Genomic DNA, 24,772 nt, shown 5'->3' on the forward strand with positions numbered 1-24,772 from the left:
CCTCTCCCGCCTGCCCTTGTGTGGCTGCCTCCAGCCAGACCGACCTCCCAGTCACCCCCACACAAGGCCTGCTTCTGCCACCCCTGTGCTCTCTGTCCTTTCTGCCTGCTTCACCCCCTTTCTGTGCCCCGACCCCACCATTTTCTGCCTGGCCAACTTGTATGCCTCCTTCAAACGGAACATGCTGTGTCTTCTTCCACACAGATAAAAAGAAACTCGGCACACAGTGGAGGCACCTCCTTCACTGCCCCAAGCCTTGAGGCTCACACAATAGATGTGAGAGAGGAGAGAGGAAGAGGGGGCAAAGATGGCTCCTGGGTTTCTGTCAGAACAATTGGAAAGGTAGAGTTTCCAGCAGCTGAGCCGGGAAAACTGAGGAAGGGGTGGGCTGGGAAGCCACCGTCAGGGACCAAGTTTCAGATGTGGTACGTTTGATTAAGACGGTAACTTTTTTATTTCTTTTGGCCAAGTCATGGGGCATGCAGGATCTTAGTTCCCCAACCAGGGGTCCCTGCATTGAGAGTGCAGAGTCTTAACCACTGGATTGCCAGGAAAGTCCCTAGATGTGGTCCATTTGAGATGCTCGCTAGGCATTCAAGTGGGCATGTCAGATACCCTTTTGGATACACATGTTTGGAGTTCAGGGAGGAGGACCAGGTTAGGGACATAAATTTCAGCATCATCAGCATAAGGCTGATATTTAAAGTCATTTTTTATAGGCGCTTATGTGGAATGTGGCTTCCAGAGTCCCTCAGCCTGGCACATCAGAGCCTTCCAGCTGGCCTTGGGCATCACTTAACCCCACTGTTGCCCCTCCAGCCATGTGCCCTTGATAGCAGCTCCAGCAGCACCACTCTGGATGTTTCCACAGCTCTCCTTCTTTGCCTGTCACTGATGGCTCCTTATTCTTCAAAAACCAACATCGTTTTTCTCAGTACCTTTTTTGGAAGATTGAATATTCCTATTCTTATGGTTACAACAACACTTTGACTATGTGAACTGAAACCCTAGGGCAAATTACTTCATGCTGTATAATACCTGTCATTGATAAACAGTTTGAAATATTACCCGAGGTGTTTTCTCCTTGGCGGTTCCTCTGGTGTCTCAACCTGAGCCTCTTCCCTCTTTAAAGCATCTTCTCTGAGGCTTAATAGCTCAGAGAAGTAATACAAAACAAAATCAACAAATAAATAGCAAAAAAAAAAATTCTTGATTTTGAGTTTTCAAGTTTCACATTAAAAACAAAATCCATAGCATCAAGGGAATAAGAGAAAAAGCCACAAATTGGGAGAAAATATTTGCAGATGACAGGGCCTGAACCATGGAAGTAGGTCAACAGATATGAGCCTGCCCTGTGCCCTAAGTTATTGGGTTCAGGGTAGACCTGACCATTATTGGGTCTTTCAGATTCCTGCCCTCCGACCCTCACTGCTGCCCTAACTCTGGAATTGGGGATTAGAGATGCTTGTTCATGTCTGCAGGTCACTGGAACTAATAAGATAACAGTTCAATTCAGTTCAGTCACTCAGTCGTGTCTGACTCTTTGCAACCCCATGGACTGCAGCACACCCAGCTTTCTTGTCCATCACCAACTCCTGGAGCTTGCTTAAACTTATGTCTATCAAGTTGGTGATGCCATCCAACCATCTTATCCTCTGTCATCCCCTTCTCCTGCGTTCAATCTTTCCTAGCATCAGGGTCTTTTCCAATGAGTCAGTTCTTCACATCAGGTGGCCAAAGTATAGCATCAGTCCTTCCAATGAACATTCAGGACTGATTTCCTTTAGGGCAAACTTGTTTGATCTCCTTGCAGTCCCAGGGACTCAAGAGTCTTCTCCAACACCACAGTTCAGAAGCATCAATTCTTCGGCACTCAGCTTTCTTTACGGTCTAACTCTCACATCCATACGTGACTACTGGAAAACCATAGCTTTGACTAGATGGATCTTTGTTGGCAGAGTAATGTCTCTGCTTTTTTAATATGCTGTTTAGCTTGGTCATAGCTTTTCTGTCAAGTACAAGTGTCTTTTAATTTCATGGCTGCAGTCATCATCTGCAGTGATTTTGGAGCCCAAGAAAATAAAGTTTGTCACTGTTTCCATTGTTTACCCACCTATTTGCCATAAAGTGATAGGACTGGATGTCATGATCTTCACTTTTTTAATGTTGAGATTTAAGCCAGCTTTTTCACTCTCCTCTTCTACTTTCATCAAGAGGTTCTTTAGTTCCTCTTCACTTTCTGCCATAAGATTGGTATCAGCTGTATATCTGAGGTTATTGATATTTCTCCCAGCAATCTGATATAATATAATATACACAGGCTATATGGTAACATCACAGCAGCCCCATGAGACTGAACAGGGAGGAGAGAAAAGATGAGAGGCAGACAGAGGAAGAAGGAGTAACAGGAGGAAACATGACTCTGGAATTGCCTGCCTGGTGACTGCAGCCTTGAGAATCCCCATTTGTTCCATGACTTCTCTTTTTTTGCCGAAGCTGGCTTTAGTGCATTTCTGTTACTGATGGCCAAATGGCTGTTGACCAACAGTAACTGAATCCCCTCCAGACTGTGAGTATTTTGAGGGCAAAACTGCTTATTTATAGAGTAGCAGGGCTCTGTCCATCAGGGTGTTCTCCAGGGCTCCAGGAATCCTATTGGAGAGTTTTGCACAGTAGAGTTACAAGCATTGGATTTGGAGTTTGGCTTCCAACCCTCCTAGTTAGTGCAATGTAACGTAGGAAGCCCCAGTTTCCATAGCTTTAACATGCAGATCCCAGTTCCTGGTTCACAGCCTCGATATTGGTATGGAGTGAAATCATTTCTGCAGAAGTTACCTAGCCTGATGCCTGGCACAGAGGAAATGCCCTGTGAATGGAAATTGGCATGATTTATAACTGCTATCAAGAACTGACCTTATCCATTCAAGAAATATTTGTTGAGTACATACTGTGCCCTGGAGTAGTGAAGAGAGAGACAAGATCCTTGAGGCACCCGCTCTCATAAAAGTTACAGTCAAAAGAAAAGGAAGTGGCTTTTCCTCATTGCCTCTGTGGTCCAGTGCTCCAGGTCAGGCTCCTCTTGATCAGGGAGGGTATTGAAAGACTCACACTTTGGATCTGTCATGATGCGGTGCCTCTGTGTAATAAAAGCAGTTCTGCACGTGGTTATGGTTTCTCAGGTTCAACGGCACCGTTTGTGGTTATGCCATGTTTATTTTTCACATCCTTCCAGTTAAACTCTTGGGAGAGAGAGCCAGGCACGCTTATACACCTGTCCCACAAGTGTGTTCCTCCCGCCTGCCTGTCTTTTGCTCCTGCAACCATCTGGGTTCAGTCTGAGAGCACCGGTCAGGTTAAACACTGTGCAGATCAGGGGAGAGTTCTGTTTAGCTAGCGAGACTGATAACTGATGAGAGGTTACCCTCCCTCCCTCAAGGCAGAATCGATCCATTCTAGTTCCTACGGATCTATACCAGAGAACAGCCTTAGGAGTAATGATGAATTCATTAATTGAGAGAGCACTGAAGGAGGGCCAAAAAGGATGAAAGTGATCAGTGGTGATCTCAGGTTTGGGATGCTGGCTACTTGGTCTCTGACCTGCCTGGGCTTGGTCTGGCAAGCAGATACTGCCAAGCTGTTCCCAGTACTCTGCTCAACTCTCTCAGAACAAATACTTTTTGTGATATTAACCACCTTTAGGGATTTCATCACATCTGAAATACACTGACCATTTTTTTCCCCCTGACAATAAAGGTTATATATGTTCATTATTAAAATTTAAAAAAAAAATCTTAATGCCCTTCCTCCCTAATAAGGAAAGAGTGATTATTTTGATTTTATTTTTCCCTCAGCTTCTGATGTTCAGTCGCTAAGTTGTGCCCGACTGTGACCCCATGGACTGCAGCACACCAGGCTTCCCTGTCCTTCAGTGTCTCTTGGAGTTTGTTCAAACTCACATCCATTGAGTCGGTGATGCCATCCGACCGAACGTGATGATTTGCTAGATGCGCATATTGTGCAGTAATTACCAGAACAGCACATCCATCCCGTTATATGGTCATCATTTTGTGTGTGTGACATGAGAACTTCCAAGGTCTACCCTCTTAGCATCTTTCTAGTACATAGTAAGTATGGTTAACTGCCGTCACCATGCTATACAGTAGAGCCCTGGTACTTACTCATCTTACAGCTGGAAGTTTAAATCCTCCCACCCTGCCCCTGGCAACCACCAATCCACTCTCTGTTTCTATGAAATGTCTTTTTATATTCCAGCTCACCATATACAAGTGAGCTCGGACAATACCTGCCTTTCTCTGTCTGACTTACTTCACTGAGCAAGATATCCTCAAGTTTCACCCATATTGTCACAAATGGTAGGATTCCCTTCATTTTGTGGCTGAATAATGTTCCATTTTGCATATCTGTGTCTGTATCTATCTCACACTTTCTTTATCCATTTGTCCATCACAGGCACTTAGGCTTTTCCCATGTCCTGGCTGTTGTGGATAAAGCTGCAATGAACATGGGGGTGCAAATAACCTCTTTGAGGACTTGTTCTCATGTCTTTTAGATATATATCCAGAAATGGCATTATCTGTAGTTCTCTTTTTAATTTTCTGAGGAACCTCCATACTGTTTGCCAAGGGAATAGTGATTTTTATTGGCCAGGCAGAATGGGCAGCCTCAGGCAGTGACTGACAAAACCAGTTCCCTAGCTTCCTTTACAGTTAACAATAGCCAAGTGACCCATTTCTGGCCTTTTGGATCACAGCAGATCTGCTAGGGAGTTTCTGGGAAAGATTTTGCTATTCACTCCATGCCCCATCCTGCCATGAAAGAAGAGGCCACGACACCTGAGGCTGGAGGAGCCACTTTGTGCCCATGAGGCAACAAACAAGAGTGTGAAAGACAACTGCTTGAGGAGGTCCACAAAGCCTGGAAGGACTTGTGTTCTTTTTCTTTTTTTTCAGCTGTGCTGGGTCTTGTTGCTATGCAAGGGCTTTCTCTAGTTGCAGCAAGCGCGAGTTACACTTCGTTGCAAGGCACGGGCTTCCTATTGCAAAGGCTTCTCTCCTTGCAGGCTCTAGAATGCAAGCTCAGTAGTTGTGGCGCATGGCTTAGTTGCCCTGCAGCATTTGGAATCTTCCCGGACCAGGGATGGAACTCATGTCCCCGGCACTGGCAGGTGGATTCTTAATCACTGGGCCACCAGGGAAGTCTAGGACATGGATTCTAACTGTCTTCCTTTTCCCGTAACAAGAAGACTGGAGGTAGATACTCCTGGCCAGAAAAAATAAATGCTTATTATTCAAGCTCCTGTTGGTTGGGTGTTCTATTTTTTGCACCCAGATTCCTAAATATGCTAAAATATAGACATACAGATGTTCCTTGACTTATGGTTCAGCTTAACAATTTTTCAACTTTATGGTGATGCAAAAGCGATCCGCATTCAGTAGAAACGGTGGGCTTCCCAAGTAAGGAATATGCCTGCTAGTGTAGGAGAAGCAGAAAATGTGGGTTCAATCCCTGGGTTGGGAAGATCCTCTGGAGTAGGAAATGGCAACCCACTTCAGTGTTCTTGCCTGGAAAATGCCAGGGACAGAGGAATCTGGGGGGCTACAGTCTATGGTGTAAGACTCAGTCACAACTGAGCACACACTCATATAGTCATTCAGTAAAAACCGTACTTAAGGCTTCAAATTTTGCTCTTGTTCCAGGCTAGTGACGCGCGGTAGGATACTCCCTTGTGATGCTAGGCAGTGGCAGTGAACCCCCACTCCGTCAGCCACTGGATCACAAAGGTGAACCACTGGTACACTTACAGCCATTCTATAATCATACAGTGGTTCTGTTTTGCACTTTCCGCAGTGTTCAGTAATTTACATGAGTTATTCAACAGTTTTTTTTTTAAATAAAATGGGCTTTGTGTTAAATTATTTTGCCCAATTATAGGCTAATGGAAGTATTCTGAGCACTTTAAGGTAGGCTGGGCTAAGTTTTGATGTTCGGTGATGTATTAAAAGGATTTCTGACTTATGATATTTTCAACTTTTGGATTTTTAATTTTTTTATTAAAAAAATATTTATCTGATTATTTGACCGTGCTAGGTCTCAGTGGTGGCACACGGGATCTTCAGTCCTTGTTGTGGCACTCAGGCTTTTTAGCTCAAGCTTGCAAACTCCTAGTTGTAGCATGTAGGATCTAGTTCTCTTACCAGGGATAGAACCCAGACCCGCTGCATTGAGAGTGTGGTCTTAGCCTCTGGACCGCCAGGGAAGTTCTTCAACTGATGACGGATTTATCAGGGTGTTTTATGATGTGCCCCATCATAAGACAAGGAAATCTGTGTTTGTTTGTTTTGCTGCCCAGTTTGTGGGATCTTAGTTCCTTGATCAGGGATTGAACCATTGCTCACAGCAATGAAAGTCCAAACCACTGGACTGCCAGGGAATTCCAGAGGATGATCTGTAGATACAGTAAAACAGAAGATGAAAGTCTCTGTTCTTGCTCCAGATATAGACACTGTTAAAGTTTGGTATAGATTTTTCTAAGCATGGTTTGCATATATTAGTACATATAAATAATCACAAAACATATAAAATTAATGGACTCATAGAATAAATGCATTCTGTTTTATAACCTGCTTGTTTTTTTATTAACAAAATACCATGGCTTATTTCTGTCAGTACCGCTTTTTTTTTTTTTAACAACTTAATCTTCTATTGCTACACACTTAGGATGTATCCAATATTTTCTCATTATAAGCAATGCTGAAACAATTATCCTTGAACATACATTATTAGACATGGACAAAGGGTATGCACATAGTAGATGTTTATATATCTATCTATTAAATGCTTACTGAACGGCCAGTATATGTGGCACATTTATGCTGGATGAACAGGTACTTCGGTGGGGTTTTTCGTCTGCGGGGGAGACTGACAGTTGAATAAGGAAACAAAGAGTTGTTGTTTAGTTGCTAAGTCATGTCTGACTCTTTGTGACCACGTGGACTATAACCCACCAGGCCCCTCTGTCCATGGGATTTCCCAGGCAAGAATACTGCAATGGGTTGCCATTTCTTCCTCCAGGCAATCTTCCCAACCCAAAGATTAAACCTGGGTCTCCTGCATTGGGTGGTGCAGTCTTTACCACTGAGCCACAAGGGAAATCCGAACGACTAGTAAACAGTTACAAATTGTGATAAGTGATAAGCAGGAAATGAACTGATATGGTATGAAAACACTGGGGACCTAACTTAAATAGATGACCAGTGAAGGCCTCCAAGGAGGTGACATTTAAGCTCAGAGTTAAAGGATGAGAAGAGCCTAGGAGGAGTTCAGTTCAGTTCAGTTCAATTCAGTCGCTCAGTCGTGTCCGACTCTTTGCGACCCCATGAATCACAGCATGCCAGGCCTCCCCGTCCAGCACCATCTCCCGGAGTTCACTCAGACTCACGTCCATCGAGTCCGTGATGCCATCCAGCCATCTCATCCTCAGTCGTCCCCTTCTCATCCTGCCCCCAATCCCTCCCAGCATCAGAGTCTTTTCCAATGAGTCAACTCTTCGCATGAGGTGGACAAAGTACTGGAGCTTCAGCTTTAGCGTCATCCTTCCAAAGAAATCCCAGGGCTGATCTCCTTCAGAATGGACTGGTTGGATCTCCTTGCAGTCCAAAGGACTCTCAAGAGTCTTCTCCAACACCACAGTTCAAAAGCATCAATTCTTTGGCGCTCAGCCTTCTTCACAGTCCAACTCTCACATCCATACATGACCACTGGAAAAACCGTAGCCTTGACTAGACGGACCTTAGTCGGCAAAGTAATGTCTCTGTTCTTGAATATACTATGTAGGTTGGTCATAACTTTTCTTCCAAGGAGTAAGCGTCTTTTAATTTCATGGCTGCAGTCACCATCTGCAGTGATTTTGGAGCCCAAAAAAATAAAGTCTGACACTTTCCACTGTTTCCCCATCTATTTCCCATGAAGTGATGGGACCAGATGCCATGATCTTCGTTTTCTGAATGTTGAGCTTTAAGCCAACTTTTTCGCTCTCCACTTTCACTTTCATCAAGAGGCTCTTTAGCTCCTCTTCACTTTCTGCCATAAGGGTGGTGTCATCTGCATATCTGAGGTTATTGATATTTCTCCTGGCAATCTTGATTCCAGCTTGTGTTTCTTCCAGTCCAGCGTTTCTCATGATGTACTCTGCATAGAAGTTAAATAAGCAGGTTGACAATATACAGCCTTGACGTCCTCCTTTTCCTATTTGGAACCAGTGTGTTGTTCCATGTCCAGTTCTAACTGTTGCTTCCTGACCTGCATACAGATTTCTCAAGAGGCAGGTTAGGTGGTCTGGTATTCCCATCTCTTTCAGAATTTTCCACAGTTTATTGGAGTGCTCTAGGTGAAATCCCCCAGGGAAAACAGAACTTTGATGTTTAAGGATCTAAAAGGCAATGGGTGTGACTAGAACAGCTGAGAAGGAAATGAAGGGGACGCAAGGTCTAGATGAGATCATGTAGGTCATGTTGGAGTATTTGAATTTATTTTATGGAAACTCACTGAAGAGCTTTAAGAGAGGGAGTGACTTGCTATATTTTATTGTTATTATTATTTAATGATCACTCTGGTTGCTATTTTCCATTGTTTGGATGGAGTTAAGCCAGATCAGTAAAAAATTCATTGAAGTTGTCTAAGCAAGATAATATGATTTGGAGTGGAATATTAGAGAAATGCAAATAGATCAGTGGATAGAAACAAAGCATTTATAAGCAGACATTGTAGGGTGGATTCTTTACCAACTGAGCTATCAGGGAAGCCGAACTTATACTAGTGGCCCACAATTTTATTTAATGAAGTTTTACATTATATTCATTAAATAAAATTGTCGGCCACTAGTATAAGAAGAGGTGGCAAGAATACACAGAAGAACTGTACAAAAAAGATCTCAGATAATCACGATGGTGTGATCACTCACCTAAAGCCAGACATCCTGGAATGTGAAGTCAAGTGGGCCTTAGAAAGCATCACTACAAACAAAGCTAGTGGAGGTGATGGAATTCCAGTGGAGCTATTTCAAATCCTGAAAGATGATGCTGTGAAAGTGCTGCACTCAATATGCCAGCACATTTGGAATACTCAGCAGTGGCCACAGGACTGGAAAAGGTCAGTTTTCATTCCAATCCCAAAGAAAGGCAATGCCAAACAATGCTCATATACCACACAATTGCACTCATCTCACATGCTAGTAAAGTAATGCTCAAAATTCTCCAAGCCAGGCTTCAGCAATACGTGAACCATGACCTTCCCGATGTTCAAGCTGGTTTTAGAAAAGTCAGAGGAACAAGAGATCAAATTGCCAACATCCACTGGATCATGGAAAAAGCAAGAGAGTTCCAGAGAAACATCTATTTCTGCTTTATTGACTATACCAAAACCTTTGACTGTCTGGATCACAATAAAGCGTGGAAAATTCTGAAAGAGATGGGAATACCAGACCACCTGACCTGCCTCTTGAGAAATCTGTATGCAGGTCAAGAAGCAACAGTTAGAAGTGGACATGGAACAACAGACTGGTTCCAAATAGGAAAAGGAGTATGTCAAGGTGGTATATTGTCACCCTGCTTGTTTAACTTGTATGCAGAGTACATCATGAGAAACCCTGGGCTGGAAGAAGCACAAGCTGGAATCAATATCAACAACCTCAGATATGCAGATGACACCACCCTTATGGCAGAAAGTAAAGAGGAGCTAAAAAGCCTCTTGATGAAAGTGAAAGAGGAGAGTGAAAAAGTTGGCTTAAAACTTAACATTCAGAAAACGAAGATCATGGCATCTGGTCCCATCACTTCATGGGAAATAGATGGGGAAACAGTGTCAGACTTTATTTTTCGGGGCTCCAAAATCACTGCAGATGGTGATTGCAGCCATGAAATTAAAAGACGCTTACTCCTTGGAAGGAAAGGTATGACCAACCCAGATAGCATATTCAAAAACAGAGACATTACTTTGCCAACACAGGTCTGTCTAGTCAAGGCTATGATTTTTCCTGTGGTCATGTATGGATGTGAGAGTTGGACTGTGAAGAAGGCTGAGCACCGAAGAATTGATGCTTTTGAACTTTGGTCTTGGAGAAGACTCTTGAGAGTCCCTTGGACTGCAAGGAGATCCAACCAGTCCATTCTAAAGGAGATCAGTCCTGGGTGTTCTTTGGAAGGAATGATGCTAAAGCTGAAACTCCAATACTTTGTCCACCTCATGCGAAGAGTTGACTCATTGGAAAAGACTCTGATGCTGGGAGGGATTGTGGGCACGAGGAGAAGGGGACAACAGAGGATGAGATGGCTGAATGGTATCACCGACTCGATGGATGTGAGTTTGAGTGAACTCCAGGAGTTGGTGCTGGACAGGGAGGCCTGGCGTGCTGCGATTAATGGAGTTGCAAAGAGTCAGACACGACTGAGCAACTGAACTGAACTGAGTATAAGTTCGGCTTCCCTGCTAGCTCAGTTGGTAAAGAATCCATCTGCAATGACTGCTTATATTTTATTTAATGAAGTTTTACATTATATTATCTTCCCTGGTGGCTCAGAGGTTAAAGCATTTGCCTCCAATGTTGGAGACTTAGGTTCGATCCCTGGGTTGGGAAGATCCCCTGGAGAAGGAAATGGTAACCCACTCCAGTATTCTTGCCTGGAGAATCCCGTGGACGGAGAAGCCTTGTAGGCTACAGTCCATGGGGTCGCAAAAAATCGGACACGACTGAGCGACTTCACTCACTCACTCACTTACACTATATTTTAATATGTTAGAACAGTATTATTACTGCTCCATGATGTTTACTTTATATTTTATATTCATTAATAATGTTCTTATCATAATAATTTAAAATTATTATTTAGTTTTTTAAATTTCCTGGACATTTTTCCATATTTATTAAGATTAGTTTTAAAATAATTTTGCTATGTTCCATTGCACCCTACCCCCAAAATCACATTGGTTCTTTGATTTGAATTCAACTAAATATATAAGTTGAGTTTGGGAAGTATGTCATCTTTGCAATATTGAGACTTCCTCTCAGGAACTTATTTTTTAGGTCCTTCAGTAAGGTTTCATAGTTTTTTTTCTTACGGGCCTTGACATTTCTTGTTAAGGTATGCCTAGGTATTTCATAGTATTTATTCATTGCTAATGAAATATCTTTTTAAAAAGGCATACTTTATAAATTTAAATCACAGTTATTTAGTATTGTGTTTAGGGGGCCCTATATGTAATACCTTTCTTCCTTTTCTGAATTTGGAAGAAACTGAGGCATAGGAGATAAAAATACTGCGTTCGTTACTGATAAACTTGACTGGAAAATGTAGCTTTTGACCTGTAGCCAAGTGGGCTTGCTGTATTTCCTCCTGAATTGGATAGATTTACCTCTATAGAAAGAGGTAGTTCTGGCAAATAGTCCACTTACCGTATGGTGGAGAGCACATGAAAATATTTGCTTTCTGCAGTCAGCCAAAGCCAAAAAGAGAACTCATAAGCATCTATTCTTGTCCACTTCCTTCTCCCAAATTCACTAATTAGGTTGTCATTCATTTTCCTCTAGGGTGGAGAGAGGCTATGTTCAGTTCAGTTCAGTGGCTCAGTTGTGTCTGACTCTTTGCGACCCCTGACTGCAGCACGCCAGGCTTCCCCGTGTATCACCAACTCCCAGAGCCTGCTCAAACTCATGTCCATCAAATTGGTGATGCCATCCAACCATCTCATCCTCTGTCATCCCTTCTCCTCCTGCCTTCAATCCTGCCCAGCATAAGGGTCTTTTCAAATGAGTCAGTTCTTTGCATCAGGTGGCTAGATTATTGGAGTTTCAGCTTTAGCATTAGAACTTCCAATGAACATTCAGGACTGATTTCCTTTAGGATGGACTGGTTTGATCTCCTTGCAGTCCAAGGGACTCTCAAGAGTCTTCTCCAACACCACAGTTCAAAAGCATCAATTCTTCAGCACTCAGCTTTGTTTATGGTCCAAGACTCACATCCGTACCCGACTACTGGAAAAACCATAGCTTTTACTAGCAAAGTAATGTCTCTGCTTTTTAATATGCTGTCTAGGGTGATTGTAGCTTTTCTTCCAAGGAGCAAGCATCTTTTAATTTCATGGCTGCAATCACCATCTGCAGCGATTTTGGAGCACACAAAAATAAAGTCTGTCACTATTTCCATTGTTTCCCCATCTATTTGCCATAAAGTGATGGGACCAGATTCCATGATCTTAGTTTTCTGAATGTTTAGTTTTAAGTCTACTTTTTCACTCCCCTCTTTCACTTTCAACACGAAGCTCTTTAGTTCTTCTTTGCTCTCTGTCATAAGAGTGGTATCATTTGCACATCTGAGGTTATTGATATTTCTCCCTGCAATCTTAATTCCAACTTGTGCTTCATCCAGCCCAGAATGTTGCATGATGTACTCTGCATATAAGTTAAATAAGCAGGGTGACCATATATAGCCCTGAGGTACTCCTTTCCCGATTTGAAACCAGTCTGCTGTTCTATGTCTAGTTCTGTTGCTTCTTGACCTCCATACAGATTTCTTAGGAGGCAGGTAAGGTAGTCTGGTATTCCCATCTCTTTCAGAATTTTCCACAGTTTGTTGTGATCCACACAGTCAAAGGCTTTGGCATAGTCAATAAAGCAAAAGTAGATGTTTTTCTGGAACTTTCTTGCTTTCTCGATGATCCAACGGATTTTGTCAATTTGATCTCTGGTTCCTCTGCCATTTCTAAATCCAGCTTGAACATCTGGAAGATCACGATTCACATACTGTTGAAGTCTGCTTGGAGAATTTTGAGCATTACTTTGCTAGCGTGTGAGATGAGTGCAATTGTGTGGTAGTTTGAACATTCTTTGGCATTGCCTTTCTTTGGGATTGGAATGAAAACTGACCTTTTCCAGAGAGAGGCCATGAGTCTTTCTCTAATGGAAGTCTCTCTTTATGAAAAGAAGCCTTTTCCTTTAACATTTAGGAAAACCATTAATTTTGGTTTTTATCTTATAACTAGCCACTTTACTAAAGTCTCTAAGCTTTTTAGTTGATTCCCTTCCATTTTTATGTTTAGGTATGTATTGACATCATGAACAAATAATGATGTTTGTCTTTTTCCATTATTTATATTTCTTATTTTTCTTATCTTATTGTATTGGCTTTAGTTTGTAGCAATTATAGTGGGTATTCTTGTTTCATTTCTGACTAAAATGAGAATGCCCTTAGTGTTTCACCATTAAATGTGTTTATGGATGACTTCTGATAAGTAAACTTTGTCATTAAGAAGCTTAAATATTCTTCCTAGTTTATTACGGTTTTTTTTTAAAGAAAATTATAAGCTATTGGTGTTGAATTTATCAAATATTTTTAAAGGGTCTCTCCTGTTGATAATATCCTGTGATTTATTTTTCTTTACCCATGAAATTTACAGAGTCACTAATGTGGAATCATCCTTGTCCTTTTGGAATAAATCTTGCCTGATTATAGTGGATTTTGACTTGTTTTACAGCAAGTTGGATTCAGATTGCTACAGTTTTATTTAGTAGTTTTGCAACTACTATATACTTCAGTAGATTGGTCTATAAGAGTAATGATTCACAGGTTAGAGATTAATTGGTGAACTTTGAAAAGGTGGTCCTGGCTCAGATGACTTTGGGAAATACCAGGTTTGTTTACTCCTGGGCAAGGTCCGTCTAGTCAAGGCTATGATTTTTCCAGTGGTCCTATATGGATGTTAGAGTTGGACTATGAAGAAAGCTGAGCCCCGAAGAATTGATGCTTTTGAACTGTGGTGTTGGAGAAGACTCTTGAGAGTCCAACCAGTCCAAATGAGATCAGTCCTGGGTGTTCATTGGAAGGACTGATGCTAAAGCTGAAACTCCAATACTTTGGCAAAGAGTTGACTCATTGGAAAAGACTCTGATGCTGGGAGGGATTGGGGGCAGGAGGAGAAGGGGACAACAGAGGATGAGATGGCTGGATGGCATCACTGACTCAATGGACATGAGTTTGAGTGAACCCCGGGAGTTGGTGATGGACAGGGAGGCCTGGCGTGCTGGGATTCATGGGGTCGCAAACAGTCGGACATGACTGAGCGACTGAACTGAACTGGACATCACAGAGACCTTAATTATATTTATTGTGATTCTTTAAAAGGTAGACTATACGTGGCATGCAGCACTTACTCGTTATTTGACTGCAGAACCTCCTTTTCAAAAAAACATGTATTAAATTCTCTGGGGACTAGTGTTCTGAAACTGGCCTGTAATTCTCCTTTTTGGTATTATCCCTATCAGTTTTGGTATCAGTATGCTAAACTTGGGAAGTGAAATGGAAAACTTTTTTCTTCTGTGTAACAGTTTAAATAACATAGAGATTATTTGTCTCTTAATGGTTTGCTAGAACTTGCCTGTAAAACCATCTGAACCAGTGGCATTTCTGAGTGATAAAAATGCTTGGAATGCACACACTAGGAAGGCTTCCCCATAGGACATTTTCCTCAACAATCAGTTCTTCGGAACACCTTTTCCTTTTTTTTTTAAAGGATCAAACAGCTATTTTAGAAAAGCCTAAGAATGTGTGGAAATTAGACTTGAGACATTAGCAAATTGATACTAATCAGGCCTGCATGGTCCTCATCTCTAACAAACAGCATGCTGGCACTGCCTCTGAGTGCCTTGCTGGGGCTGTGTGGGGCATTTTCGGTTAAGGGTGAACAGCTGGCACCACTGACTAGCTGCTGTAGCTGAAGGCCAAGCTCTGGATCCCTCTCCTCATCCAGTTCCATTTTATCCTCTGGCTTGTACATTTCCCAAGTACTGTAGGGCCATAGATGAGCTTAAACTTTTAAATACTTCCCCTAAGCCATGGACGGAGGAGCTTAGTAGGCTGCAGTCCATGGGGTCGCTAAGAGTCGGACACGACTGAGCGACTTCACTTCGACTTTTCACTTTCATGCATTGGAGAAGGAAATGGCAACCCACTCCAGTATTCTTGCCTAGAGAATCCCAGGGACGGGGGAGCCCGGTGGGCAGCCATCTATGGGGTCGCACAGAGTCAGACACGACTGAAGCAACTTAGCAGCAGCAGCAAGCCAGCCTCACAGTCCTTGCTTTGAACCTCTGTGGGTAGCATAAGAGGGAGACAGATAATGCTAGGAATTTGGGATCAGTTTGAGAGGCCTGTATTGGCACTGGGGACTGCGGCCAGGCTAAGCTTGTGTTGGGTCAGCTGGGCAGTGGGGTCTCCTGAACCCAAGTGAGCTGAGCTGAAAGATTGGTCTGGGGGGGGTCCCGTAAAGCATAGGAGGGCTGAGTGTCCCTGCAAAAGGTGTGTGTGTGTATGTGAGTGTGTCCCTGTCCCTGCAAGAGTCATGTGGGTGTGTGTGAGGTGTGTGTGGGTGTATAACGTTTATCCCAGATTCCAAGAGGCTGGGTGTCCCTGCAAAAGGCATGTGGGTGTGTGCGGGGTGTGTGTGGGTGTATGTGTGTCTCTGTCCCTGCAAGAGGCATGTGGGTGTGTGTGGGTGTGTAACGTTTATCCCAGGTTCCAAGAGGCCTGGGGGCTTCCGGAAAAGCATAGGAGGGCTGGGTATCCCTGTAAGAGGCGTGTGTGTGTGTGTGTGTGTGTGTGTGTCCCTGTCCCTGCAAGAGGCATGTGGGTGTGTGCTGGGTGTGTGTGGGTGTGTAACGTTTATCTCAGGTTCCAAGAGGCCTGGGGGCTTCCAGGGATGTAAGGACTGGTCTAGGGTATAGAGATATAGTGAGGCCTAGGAGAGCAGAGGGGGCTGCGGGTCCCTGGAAGAGACCAGCTTGGGGGAGGGGGACATCGGGGCCCAGGCTCCAAGAGGCCCGGGGCTCCTTCGGGTCTGGGCTGCGCCGGGGGTCCGTTGCGGACTCTGAGAGGCCGGGTCGGCGGCGCCAGGGCCCTCCCCGGGCTAACGGGCCAGGCCGTGGGGGAGGCCGGAGGGGGAGGCGGGGTGCCGACCGGGCGGCGGTGCGGGCTCCGGACGCGAGGGCTCCCGCTCCCTCCTCCCGCCCGAGCCAGCCTCAGGCGCCCGGCGCCTCCCCCGGAGCCAGAGCCAGAGCCGGGAGGCCCGGAGCCCGGCCTGCCGCCGCGGCCCGCGGAGGGAGCCGCTGCCGCTGTTGTCGCCGCCGCCGCCGCCAGGCCGCGCCCCGCCCCTGCCGCCGCCGCCGCTCCCCGGTGAGGCTCGCGCTCGAGCTGCCGGCCCCGCCGCCTGGGCCCCGGGCCCGGCCCCTTCCGCGCCGCCCGGGCGATGAGAAGCTGCTTCTGCGTGAGACGGAGCCGGGACCCGCCACCGCCGCAGCCGCCGCCGCCGCCGCCGCCGCCGCCCCAGCGGGGAACAGTTAAGTGAGGGGCGGGCGGGCCGGGTGCCGCGGAGGCTCGGCCGAGCCGGCCCTGCTCCTTCGGGGAACGGGCGGGCGGGCGCGGAACCCGGGCCGAGGGGCGGGCGGGCGGGCGGAGCCGGGCTGCGCCGAGGCCTTGCGGGCTCCGTGCCCGGCCAGCCGCGGGGACAGGCCCGGCGGCCTCTGCTCGGCCCTGCGCGCGCCGCGGCTTCGCGTCCTGGCTTGGCCTTGCAGCCGGCAGGCGGGAGAATAGCGCGGAGACCCGGGGGCGAGCAGCGGCCCCCCCGGGCCGGGGCATGTGAAGTCGCCGAGAGCCACGTCCGTCCAGTGAAAGGTGAGGCGGCCCACCTGTGCCGGGGCGCGGCGGCCACCTGCGCAGACCCGGACCGTCGTTTCACTGGCGGGGCCTGGGGTCCACTCTCTGTGGTCACGTGGGTGCCGAGCAGATTGCACCTGAGCCTTGGGCATGATCTGCGGCCTCATCCGTGACCTGAGCAGAGCAGAGAGGACAGCCAAACTCCAGGGCACCTGTCTGCAAGGTGACGTGCTGGTCGAGGCACCCAGGACCCAGAGTACCATCCTTGAAGGGTAGTGAGCCTGTTGATAGTCACCCTATGGGGCAGTGCAAATGAGGCTCAGGGGCAGGGGCCAAGTGAAGAAGGCAGACCCATGAGCATCTTTGTCCTTTGTTACCAACACACAACTCTTCCTAAATCATCAGTCTTTCCCAACCATTAAAAATGACTCTTGTATTCTCTACCCCTCTACAGCCTCTTCAGCCTGGCCCAGAGGAAGGCCCACTGAAGGGCAAAAAGGGAGTGGCTGTTGCCCCTTCTCTGCTCCCTGCCCCCACCCATGAGCCAGCCCCCACTCAGCTTTCTGCCACAAAGCAGACAGCAAGCTAGAATATCTTTAGGGGCCTTTGTCTCTGGTGGTTCCTTCTCAATATAATCTCATTGTACATTTCTGGACAGCTGGCTGGATCTCATCTCATTTTAACAGGGCAAGAAAATCTTATCAGCTGCACCAGAAAACCTTAGAAAAGTTAGGAGATAAGCTCAGTGGAAGCCGAGACTAACTCAAAAACTCAGCGTACTCAGAAAGTTAGCACAGGAGACAGGTGACATCTTTCTTGCTTGCGGGAAATTGAACTGGCTATTTCAAGATGTTGTGCCTTGCACAGAATATTTAAATGGGGCCTCTGAGAGATGGGGCCTCTTTTGGGACCTGGGCACCAAGACCTGTGCAAAGCAATTGACATAGCAATTACTGGTTTGCTTGAGCCCAGAATCACCTTCTCTGATCCACATTTTTTATTCCTTCCTTCTAGCTTTTAGGCCACACTCCTGATTTATGCTAAAGGCATTTCTCTGCTTTGCCTCCTTCCCACTGGTGGGCTTTTGCTCCACTTCTAGATGGAAGAGTACACCATGATTAAATGCGAGGATGTCAGAATTAGACCTCAGCTTATGCCTTGGCTCTCCTTATTGTGTGTTCTTACACAAATTAGTGAACTTTTCTGAGCCTCAGTTTCCTCATCTGTAGAGTGAGGCTCATGATAATGTCTATCTCATAGGATTATAGTAAGAAGTAAGAGAAATATAACAGGAGCAACGCTCAACTCCATGCCTGCCACAGGGCAAGTGGTCAGTAAAAATTAGTGGTTAGTATTCAGGGTTTGTTAACTGGTTAATCAGAAGAGTAGCTTCAGTTTTTTTAGTGTGCTTCTCTGTTAGTGGTTGTATTGAGGGCCACTAGGAAAGGATGGGAGTAGAAAGAACGCTGGGCTTGGAATCTCGGGATACCTCCTGGAACCTAGGTAACCCTAGGCAAGTCATGGAACCTCATAGGGCCTTTCAGAAATCCCATTTGCTTATTTATTAAAGAGACCTAAGCATAAAACCTACCCTGTAAGGCTGAACGAGCTAAGGTATGTGAATATGTGTGACACTGTGGAGGGGTGGGGGGATCCTCACTAAATTTAAGTGGGATCTAACCCTAACCCCTAGTCAATTAACTAGGGGTCTAAGACCCTAGTTTTGTAGGTCTGACATTTTGACAATTTGTTGTGGGTGGAAGGAGCTGGCAGAAAAAACAATGCAAGAATATCTTGCCGTACATTTTACAAAACCACACGACCACATGAACACATTGTGATCTGCTCTCAGGGCCTTGGAAGGGGTGAGCGGGGGCTGGGGAGGGGAACGTCTGAATCCAAGCGTCCTGGGCCCCGCTGCCATAGCAGGTTGAAAGTGCTCCATGCCTTGTGCTCAGAGCACGGTGTCCTTGCCACACTGAAAAGCAATGATGGTGTCGGAGTCAAGCATGGGAAATGTCAAAGGTGCTGTTATGATGATGAAGATAACAAATGACTACATGGCTGGATGTGATGGGCTGAGAACACTGCGTTTAGTTGGCTGCGGCTGAGTGAGCAGGGTCTTGTTTGCTCATTGGGTTGTGGGAGGGGAGGCCTGGGTTCCCTGAATGAGCTGCCTTTCTGCAGGCTGTCCTGGCTCTATCTGAGGCTCTCCCTGGCCTGTGGTGCCTGGCTCCACTGGCTCTCCTTGGCCTCTTGCTCACTGGGCCGCCACTGGGGATTGTGGTTTCCCTGAGTTGTCTGCACTGCTCGCAGTGGGGTTGCCTGCCTCAGATCTCTTCTTCCCCGCTGCTTGGGAGGCAAGATGTGCTTGACATTACCTCCTTGCTGGGGGCATCCTGTGGGTAAGCGTTGGTTTACACGACACACTTTTGGTGAGATGCAGACCTTGTGTAGGCTGAAATGTGAGAGGCCTGTGGGCTCAGAGCCGAGGGGTCACATACTTGAGCTTTGTAGCAGCTCAGACTCCCGTGAAAACTGGAGGGCCATCTTGTTGGGCCTGTGGCTATGGGATTGTTCTACACACACACACACACACACACACACACACACACACTTTTTTTTCAGGTACTGATCGGCCCAGGAAAATGTTCGAAAGAATACCCTTGGATCCTTTAGAAGAGAGAAATAAATGAATTCTTAATGAGCTAAATATCCCCAGGATGTTTATTGAAATGCAGATCCCAAGGCCTCAAACCCAGACTTTGAATCAGAATATCTGGGGAAGGGACCCCAGAATCTGCCTGTTGAACAAGAATCTTAGGTTGTACTTAATGCTTACTGAAATTTGAGGACCATCATTACAGATGCTTTTTAAAAATATGGTGAAACACACAAAATAAAATTTGCCATCCTAATTTGCTACCTAATGCATTGGTGGCATTAAGTCCATTCATGTTGTTGTACAGCTAACCGCTAGAACTTTTTAATTTTGCAGAACTGAAACTCTGTACAGTTGACTCTTGAACAACATGTGTATAAACTGCGCAGGTCCACTTACACGTGGGATTTTTTCAATAATAACTGTTGCAGCACTACACCTTCCCCAGTGAGTTGAATCCCCAGTGTGGGAGGGACCGTGAATTTGGAGGGCCACCTATAAGGTATATTCAGGTTTCTGACGACTCGGAGAGTTGGTGTTCCTGACTCCTGCATTGTTGGAGGGCTGTCAGTGCTCATTATGGAGCTCCCATTCTCTCCTCCTCCAGCATCTGGCAACCACTATGCTACTTTCTATGAATTTGACTACTGTGAGTACCTCATACCTCATATAAATGGAATTATGTAGTATCTGTCTTTTTGTGACTGTCTTATTTCACTTAGTATAACAACTTCAGTGTTCATCCACACTGTAGCATGTGTCAGAATTTCCTCCCTTTTAACAATAGTACTCCATTTTTTGTAAAGACCCCATTTTACTTATCCATTTATCTGTCTGTGGACACTTGGGTTACTTCCACCTTTTGGCTATCATGAATAATACTGGTGTGAACATACACATACAAATATCTCTTCGAGACTCTATATCCAGTTCTTTTGGGTATATATCTAGAAGTGGAATTACCAGATCACGTAGTCATTCTCGGAGAAGGCAATGGCACCCCACTCCAGTACTCTTGCCTGGAAAATCCCATGGATGGAGGAGCCTGGAAGGCTACAGTCCATGGAGTTGCTGAGGGTCGGACATGACTGAGCGATTTCACTTTCACGTTTCATTTTCATGCATTGGAGAAGGAAATGGCAACCCACTCCAGTGTTCTTGCCTGGAGAATCCCAGGGACTGGGGAGCCTGGTGGGCTGCTGTCTATGGGGTTGCACAGAGTCGGACACGACTGAAGTGACTTAGCAGTAGCAGCAGTAGTCATTCTACTTTTAATTTTTTGAGGAATCACCATACCGTTTTCCATAGTTGCTGGATTTCCTTTTCCACTGAGAGTGCCCCAGGTTTCCAATTTTTCCGCATCCTCAAGTATACTAATTTGGTAGTAACCGTCTGGAAGGCATTCTTGCCTGGAGAATCCCCATGGACAGAGGAGACTGGTGGGCTACAGTCCATGGGGTGGCATAGAGTCGGACACGATTAAGCGACTAAGCACAGCACAGTAACTGTCCTCATGGGTCTGAGATGATATCTCACTGTGGTTTTGGTTTGCATTTCCCTAATGAGTAGTAACACTGAACATCTTTTCAGATGCTTTTTGGACATTTGTATATCTCCCTTGGAGAAAAGCCTTTTCAAGTCCTTTCCCCCTTTTTTTTTTCATTAAGTTATTTGCTTTTTGTTATTGCTCTGTTGTAGGAGTTCTTTGTAGACTTGGATTTTAACCTCCCATATATTTTGTTTGTTTGTTTTTCTTTCATTTATGTTTGGCTGCACTGGGTCTTCATTGCTGCATGTAGACTTTCTCTAGTTTCCATGTATGGACTTCTCATTTGGGCGGCTTCTCTTGTTGCTGAGCACAGGTTCTAGAGCACAGGCTCAATAATTGTGATGCACGGGCTTAGTTGCCCCTTGGCATGTGGGATCTTCCCAGACCAGGGATCAAACCCATATGCCCCACATTGCAAAGTGAAAGTTGCTCAGTCATGTCCAACTCTTTGCAACCCCATGGACTCTGTGTGTGTGTGTGTGTGTGTGTGTGTGTGTGTGTGTGTGTGTGTTGTTGCTCAGTCGTGTCCGACTCTTTGCAACCCTACGGACTGTAGCCCACCAGGCTTCTCTATCCATAGAATTCTCCAGACAAGAATACTGGAGTGGATTACCATTGCCTTCTCCAGAGAAACTTCCCAACCCAGGAATCAAACCCTGGTCTCCTGCATGGCAGGCAGATTCTTTACCGTTTGAGCTTCTCTAGGCCAGAATACTGGAGTGGGTAGCCTTTTCCTCCTCCAGGGATCTTCCCAACCCAGGGATCAAACCCAAGTCTCCTGCATTGCGGGCGGATTCTTTACCAGCTGAACCACAAGGGAAGCCCAAGAATACTGGAGAGGGTAGCCTATCCCTTCTCCAGGGGATCTTCCCGATCCAGGAATCAAACCGGGGTCTCCGGCATTGCAGGCAGATTCTTTACCAACTGAGCTATCAGGGAAGTGTGCATTGCAAGATAGATTCTTAACCATTGGACCACCAAGGAAGCCTGGATTTTTAACCTCTTATCAGATATACATGGTTTGCAAATATTTTCTCCCATTCTTTTGTTTCTTTTGATGGAAGTTCTACAAGTTCTTTATATACTCTGTAAAGAAAATATCATGCGTTGTTACAGGTTTATAGGAGTGGAAACTTAGGCCCAGTTCAGTTTGCCTGCCTGTGGTCACACAGCTGTGTCAGAGTTACAGCTCAAGCCCTGGTTCCTCTGAGTCCAAAGCCCACACCTTTCCTATTCCTCTACTTTACCACCCCGCGCTCCCCTGAGCTAACAGCGTAGAGGCCCTGCCGGGTCTGCAGGAAGTGGCGATGGCTTGAGAAGTGTTCAGCTTCAGGAGAGGAAATGGGAACCCAAGACTGGGGAATCTCCCTTCCGACTACTGGGGTGCTCCTTCCTGTAGACCCTCATCCTTACTTGGACCTTGGAAGGAGCAGAGAAGCGCAGACAGGTTTGGACTGGTTTTGTCTGTTTAGCATTTCATAAGCTTGTTTCAAAGCCCCTTGCTCCTCAGTTTCCCAGACAGCCCAGCCCTTCATGCCACCGCTGTTGCCCTGTGCCCTCCCCGCACTCCTTGCAGCGCTCTGTGCCTGCTATCATTCAGGAAGGCCAGCCCCCACCCCTGACGCTGGCAGAAAGGAGTGTCCCCTTCATTTACAGTTCCTTTCTTTGAGGACATTCCCTCTAGCCCGTGAGCCCCATGGGCGGTGGCCATGACTTACCTGTCACTGTGTCAGCCAGCACAGTGCTGCTGCACCTGGGCAGTGCATTATCCAGCCTCTGCCCCAGCCCAGACCAATCAGATCAGAACCTGGGGGATAGCTGTAGGTTTTACAAACTCTGCAGGGAGTCTTCACGGAGCCCCCGGCCAGGTCCTCCCTGGATCTAGGGCAGACCCACTTCTGGAACCGCCCAGAGTACCGAGGTCCCACCTCCCTTGCTCAGCAGGTGGCTCGGCCCTGGAGTTGTGGTGTTTATCCTGCACCAGGCATCAGTAACCCCAGCGGGGCACGCTCACCATTGCTCCTGCTGCCTTACGTGCCTCCTTAGTCCAATGGAACACAGACAGTTTTGAGAGCAGGACAGGGACTTCATTTATCCATCTTCCCATCTGTCCATCCATTTATCCATAGTCTATTTATTGATGATGCAAATTTATTGAGTATTCACTATAGACTAAGTACTATGATGGACATATACTTTTGAACAACTAATGCTCTGCTTGGGAAAGTGTTGAAACCTTCTGAGAGGCAAGACTGTGTTTCTTTACGTGTGTGTGTGTGTGTGTGTGCGCGCACGCACGTGCACGCGCGCATGTGTGCCCATGTGGTAAGGTCATGTCCTTGGACAACATCAGGATTCTTAGTGACAGCATCTGTCTGGGCAGTGGGGAAGGTTTGGGGTGAATAGGAGATGTGACTCAGAGTTTGAATGGTGGGGTGGGTGCCATAGGGGAGGGACTGGGTGCTCTTGGGCAACCTGTGTTAGGGAGGGAAAGACTGAAGGACTTACTCTGAGGCTGCTCCCCAGGGATGATGACCTTTAGGTTCCTTCTTCCCTTCTTCCCTGCCCGCCTCAATTTCCTTCCTTCGTCAAACATCCGATGAGTTCCTACTGCTTTGTTCTCAGACTTTGGACTGTGGACCAGCTGTTTCAGCATCTACCTGGATCTTGTTAGAAATGCAGCTTTTCAGGCACCGAGTCAGCATCTCAGGGAGTGGGTGTAGGACTCTGTTTTCGTGAATTCTCTAGGTGACTCAAGCATGCTAGAGTTCGAGAATGTCAGGCTTTCCATCTTCGTCACTGCTCCATGCTCAGCACAAGAGCTTTTTACAAACATTTGTGGGCTGACTGTTATGTACCAGGTCCTGTTCAGTACTAGGGATGTGGAGATGCCTCAGGGGGAGGATGGCGAGGTCAGCCAGGTTGAAGGTATCAATGGGACACGCAGGTGACAGTAGCCAGCAGGGCACCAGATACACATCTGAGTCTTAGGAGAAAAATCCCAGCCTTGGAGGTAATTTGGAAGTCATCAGCACACACAGGTAGAATGATCATATGACCGAAGAAACTCTTAAGGCCCATGTGAAAGTCAAGAGCGTGGGTGGTGATGAGGCGGGGTGTCTACTGACCTGAAGCCAGGTGTTCTGACGATTCTGGCCCCAGGGCCCATTTGTCCATGTCGAGGTGACATGTTAGCATTTTCACTCAGCAGACACTGTGGCCATCAAGCCAAGGCTGTGACCGTTTCCTGTCACTGAATATTAGGCAAACGGCCAGCCGGCTCTTGGGGCCTCCTGGGATGGTTTCATTTGTAGGGCGTCTGCCTTCCATGGGGGTCCACCTTCTGCCTTCTCTCCAGGGGCCACTATGGTACTAAGACTTGATGGGAGTGGGTAGGGATGACCTTCATCTGCAGTAACTGTGAGCAGGTTGAGGTGGGGCTCACAGTGTCCTGGAGAATGCCCCCTCCTCCCCAGCACCAGGCTCCCTGGTTTTGCAGAGCTGGGCCTGTAGGGGCAGGCCTTTGGCCACAGCCGTGCTGTAGAACTTGATCCGGATTTATTTTGGGAGAGTGTATTCTGGGATCCAGCACTGCACTGTGCTGCAGCCACTCAAACCCCAGGCCCGCCTCACATGGTTTATGATAAATCTGTTTGGCTATCAAATGGTTAATGCCAGTCTAAGCAGAGGTCTGATGGGGTGGATGCATTTGTACACCAGATTCTTCTATTAGAAGTAACAGACTTTTACTGGAAAAAAAAAAAAAAGGAAGTGCTTGCCATTGTTAGTTCCCTGGCTGGAAAGTTCTTTGTGATCCAGGGGAGCTTAGGAAAATTCTTGCTT

At 46.3% G+C, this 24,772-nt stretch overlaps 1 protein-coding gene across 2 annotated transcripts in view; it reads left to right on the plus strand.

The window, feature by feature from the left end:
* The window catches only part of MVB12B (multivesicular body subunit 12B), a 200,770-nt gene continuing 192,232 nt past the window's right edge, over positions 16,235 to 24,772 (plus strand). The window contains exon 1 of one of the 2 annotated variants that reach the window (XM_018055783.1): positions 16,235 to 16,401. In XM_018055783.1, coding sequence (XP_017911272.1) covers positions 16,312 to 16,401 — 90 coding nt within the window. In that variant the 5' untranslated portion in view covers positions 16,235 to 16,311. Of the gene's footprint in view, positions 16,402 to 16,543; positions 16,737 to 24,772 lie in introns of those variants that run through there. The other variant, XM_018055784.1, reaches the window with a different exon arrangement.

Source organism: Capra hircus, chromosome 11, assembly GCF_001704415.2.
Source record: "Capra hircus breed San Clemente chromosome 11, ASM170441v1, whole genome shotgun sequence".
Classification (NCBI taxonomy): Eukaryota; Metazoa; Chordata; class Mammalia; order Artiodactyla; family Bovidae; genus Capra; species Capra hircus.